This window comes from Papilio polytes, unplaced genomic scaffold (assembly GCF_000836215.1).
Source record: "Papilio polytes unplaced genomic scaffold, Ppol_1.0 DF823835.1, whole genome shotgun sequence".
NCBI classification, from domain to species: Eukaryota; Metazoa; Arthropoda; class Insecta; order Lepidoptera; family Papilionidae; genus Papilio; species Papilio polytes.
This window is the reverse complement of record NW_013525369.1, coordinates 2,081,600-2,085,641: the sequence shown is the minus strand read 5'-3', so window position 1 is coordinate 2,085,641 and position 4,042 is coordinate 2,081,600. Positions and strand designations below refer to the sequence as shown.

General features: G+C 38.1%; 1 protein-coding gene across 1 annotated transcript in view; it reads right to left on the bottom strand.

The window, feature by feature from the left end:
- Positions 1-210: 210 nt before the first annotated feature.
- LOC106103210 (kynurenine/alpha-aminoadipate aminotransferase, mitochondrial) overlaps positions 211-4,042 on the bottom strand; it is a 27,799-nt gene continuing 23,967 nt past the window's right edge. Inside the window, exon 6 of the mRNA XM_013282901.1 lies at positions 211-259. Coding sequence (XP_013138355.1) covers positions 211-259 — 49 coding nt within the window. The remainder of the gene's footprint in view (positions 260-4,042) is intronic.

Sequence of the window (4,042 nt, the reverse complement as noted above, 5' to 3'; positions counted from 1 at the left end):
ATGTTACATGTCTACCTAAAACCATCGATGAAAATACGTAATAACAAGCGGAGACGAAGTTCCGTAGAGTCTAAACAAAAGACAATTTGATATGCTAATTACAAAATCTCAAAGTAATTAAAAACAAATTTTGCGTCGCATCTTAAAGCCTTTAAACTCCCCTTTCGTAATTAATTGGTAATCAAGAGGCAATTAATGAGTATAAAGCGATTACAGCGCCCCCGCGGCGAGAGCGGGACGGAGCGAGCGCGCCGGACATCTGCCGCGTTAACACAAATTTAACCAAATCGGTTAACCCGTAACCAAACAATAACAGCTTTTCCGACTGACCGCCTCTACTATTCCTTTGACACCTCATCACATGGCCGATACTCGAAATTCAACCTTAAATAATCCTCACTCGATTCTAATTACAACGAAGAACGTTAAGAACATATTACGTTTTGTGATTGCAGTTCCAATCGTCAATATTAGTGTCGTCCTCTTTACACTTTTACAAATCTCGCGCGGTCTCATCTCAGGTGCGCGGCCGCGGGGCGTGGCCTCGGTGACGTCACCACAGCCGACCAATGGCAGCGGCGCTCGGGGTCTTTTTATTGTAGAGGTCCTTTGTAGCAGTTTCTTTTGTACGGACCCGCGAGCGACGCGGCCGACGGAGAGACACTTATTTATTGACACAAATGTTTATTGATACAATTGTATTAACTTAAAGACTCCAATTTATGTTGGAAGTTACTGTGATTGGGTATTTATGAAAAGATAAAATTAGATTTCTTGTATGAAATCTTCGTATATAGAAACTTAAACTCGTTACTTTCTAGTTGAGAATAGATTTTTAAGCATTTTGTTGTAAAATAAATTTAAATTAGATGACATTGTTAGTTTTTCATCCCTTTACCAGCGCAGCTTCGATAATTCCCTTTAACATATAAATTAAAACAATTCTCTGGATTACTTCAACACAAAACATTAATAAACTTAGTGCAGTTTATTGATAATTAACCCTTTAAATAATAAACGGCAAAGTGAATTGAATTGGTTTAAATAATACAACGTGTGATTAAAATCTGTTCACGATTGCGTGACGACAACTTGCCGGACACGACACGATATGTAAATTATTCATATCTGCATTAACTTAATGAAAAATGCAATTTTCTGCTTCATTTCTGAATACTTAATGAACCTTCTTCGAAGTGTGAAAATGCGATGAAAAATCAATTAGCTATCCGATATTTTGTTGCACGTCATGTAAAATACTTATGAATGAATCTATCTACCTATACATGTAATAAAATAGGAGTGTCTATCAAAAGAAAAATTCCAGATTTAAATAGAAGGGCATATTACAGGCTACTTTTCTTAATATTGCGTGGACGGAGTCGCAAGCCACAGCTAGTTTTAATTAAAGTTATGATTTTTTTTCATATGTAAGTTAGTACGGTTTCAAGTTCTCATCATATCATCTCAACCAGTAACGAAATGGCGATCTCATAAGGTGTACTATGAACATTAAAAGCGGTATATTATCCCCGTGAACTAAATCCCCAATCAATAACAAACTGGCCGTAAACAATAGCAGTGGAGTTGAAAGCAAACATCACACGACAACGACAACGACTGCTTAATTGAGAATTCAACGTTAAATTAAACGAATTTGCGTTGGAGATTGATTGGGACACGTGAGGGGCGAGCGCGGCGGCTGCGCGGGGCGGTGGGCAGGGGCCGCTAATACACGCAGACCATACAACAATTTGACAATAGTGATGGGGCAATGTCGATTTTCTGATTCAAATTAAGACCTAGCTTCTAGTAAATATAATGAAGCAAACACAATCACATCCCAGAGCCATCTCTTTTTTTTATTTTATTAATAAACCTATAAGTCGTGTTTTAGCAAATATTCAAATGTATTCTGTAGTGCAGTTGTTTATGTTACTTACTTGATAATGGCAAGTAACAAGTCAATTGTTTTTGCTGAAATTGAATACTGCTGATATATTCCAGTTAGACTAACCTATACCTTATTTCGTAAGTTTATTCTATCGATAAATGTTACGTCCCTTCTTGTCACATCACTACATACCTGTCAGTTGACAGCGACCTCTGTAATTGTTGAATGAGGCAGCATTAAAGCGCCAATTAACTAACATTGATTGGTTCTGAGCGGACACCCCGCGCCCCTCGCCCCTACGCCCCCCGTGGCCCCCGCTGCGGTCCGCGCGCATCCGGCGCACAGGACCAGTTATATGAGGTTTTAATTTCAGAAGTTACGTGGTAATTTGTGTTATTGATTGGCATGCAGTATATTCGAAGATGAAATATCGGTACTAAGATTAGTCTATTATTTCGTTTAAATAAACAAAGAAAAACAATTGCTTAATTAGTCTCATTTAAATTTATCTTTTATAATTTCACGGTGCGTTTACAATGAAAATTGTCATAAAAACCAGGATGTTTCCATGTTATTTCGCATAGCCGCTATGTTGTCCCTGTCCGCACGGCGCGGCGGTCGGCGGAGGCTTCGTAAAGACAAACCCTTCAGTTAATTAATAACAGGCCGGGAGCTATTAATGTTGGACGCAGCGGGAGGTGTACTGACACCATACGTACGGGAAAGCTTTCAAGATTTTTCATACATTTTTGTAAAAGAGGAAATTTACTGTTACCACGTCCGCTGACGAAATACCTGTACAAAACGTAATTATTGTCGTTCCTCTTATTATTTTAAATAACTTATACAAACAAACAGGTTCTTAGAACAGTGGAAACTCAAGGTAACCTACATAACTAGGACATGAAAAAATAAATTTAATGCAGAAATAAGTAATGCGAGTATTCGGGAAAATATATTGTTTACTTTGCGAACTCAGGTTAAGACGTCTCGTAACAGTACTGTATCTTGGTCACCCTACTTCAGCTGTCACCGTCAGTGATGTTCTACAAATACCATGTCTCTGTCCGCTGTGAGGTTGTCACCACGCGCTGTATAATGTGGTCTTCACTCAATACTGCTGTGTGCCAATGTAACAACAGTCAATACATGTCTATCATAATTTTACCTACATCTAGCGATCTTTGAAATCAGTTCAATAATACTTTCAATGTTTACTTACCGTATATCTGGACTTTTCTATTTTAATATATAAACAGGAAATTTTTTGGATGCCACTAACAAACACAAAAACTGTTAGACCGATTTGCAAAATTCTTTTATGAGTAAAAAGCTTCCTTACTATTGAGTAATATGAACTAAGTATTTACCAGACTTTTTTTAATTTCGCGAGAGGAACGTGGCAGGCGAAGACTAGTCAAAAATATTTACGAACAACTGACAATGTTATTTTTGTTAACTAATTCATTGTTTAGTTATTTTTCAGTAGTTGACAACATGAGTGTGGTGCGCCGTGTCTCGCTGTCCCGCTGTCCCGCTGTCCCGCGCACAAAGCCCAGCGCCGTCTCATTACGGGGCCATAATTAACGTAAACACAAAGCCCCGCGCCGCTTCTCTTGATGACTTAACCTCTTTGTTTCAATACTCATCATTTTCATATTTCCTCTTTGTAAACTTCTGATAAAATTTATTTAATATCAAACTCGGATATTGTGGTTTGCTTTTAGATTAAGGTTCAATAAAATTAGATTTTGTGCTGATTGAAAATAAATCGATATTATTCTTTATTTAAATTTTGGCGACCTCTTATATTTAGTTTTTCTTTTACCTTTTCGACACTATTGACTACATTATTTTATTTTTTTTATAATATAAGGTGGCAAACGAGCAAGCGGCAACCCGAATCCACCGAAATGGTAAGCGACCGCTGCCCATAAATATCCGAAATTGCAGATGCGTTGCTTACCATTAATTGACGGAGGAGGAGACATAAAGAGGACATTTCCTATGCGTCTCCTCCACCGTCAAATCCACTTTTTCTTCCCATCCTTTCCTCTCCAGAAAAGGATGGAAAGGAAAAGGGACTAAAATTAGGCCTCCGACACCACACTCATCAGACGAAACGCGGAATTGCTTCCACTTCACGCC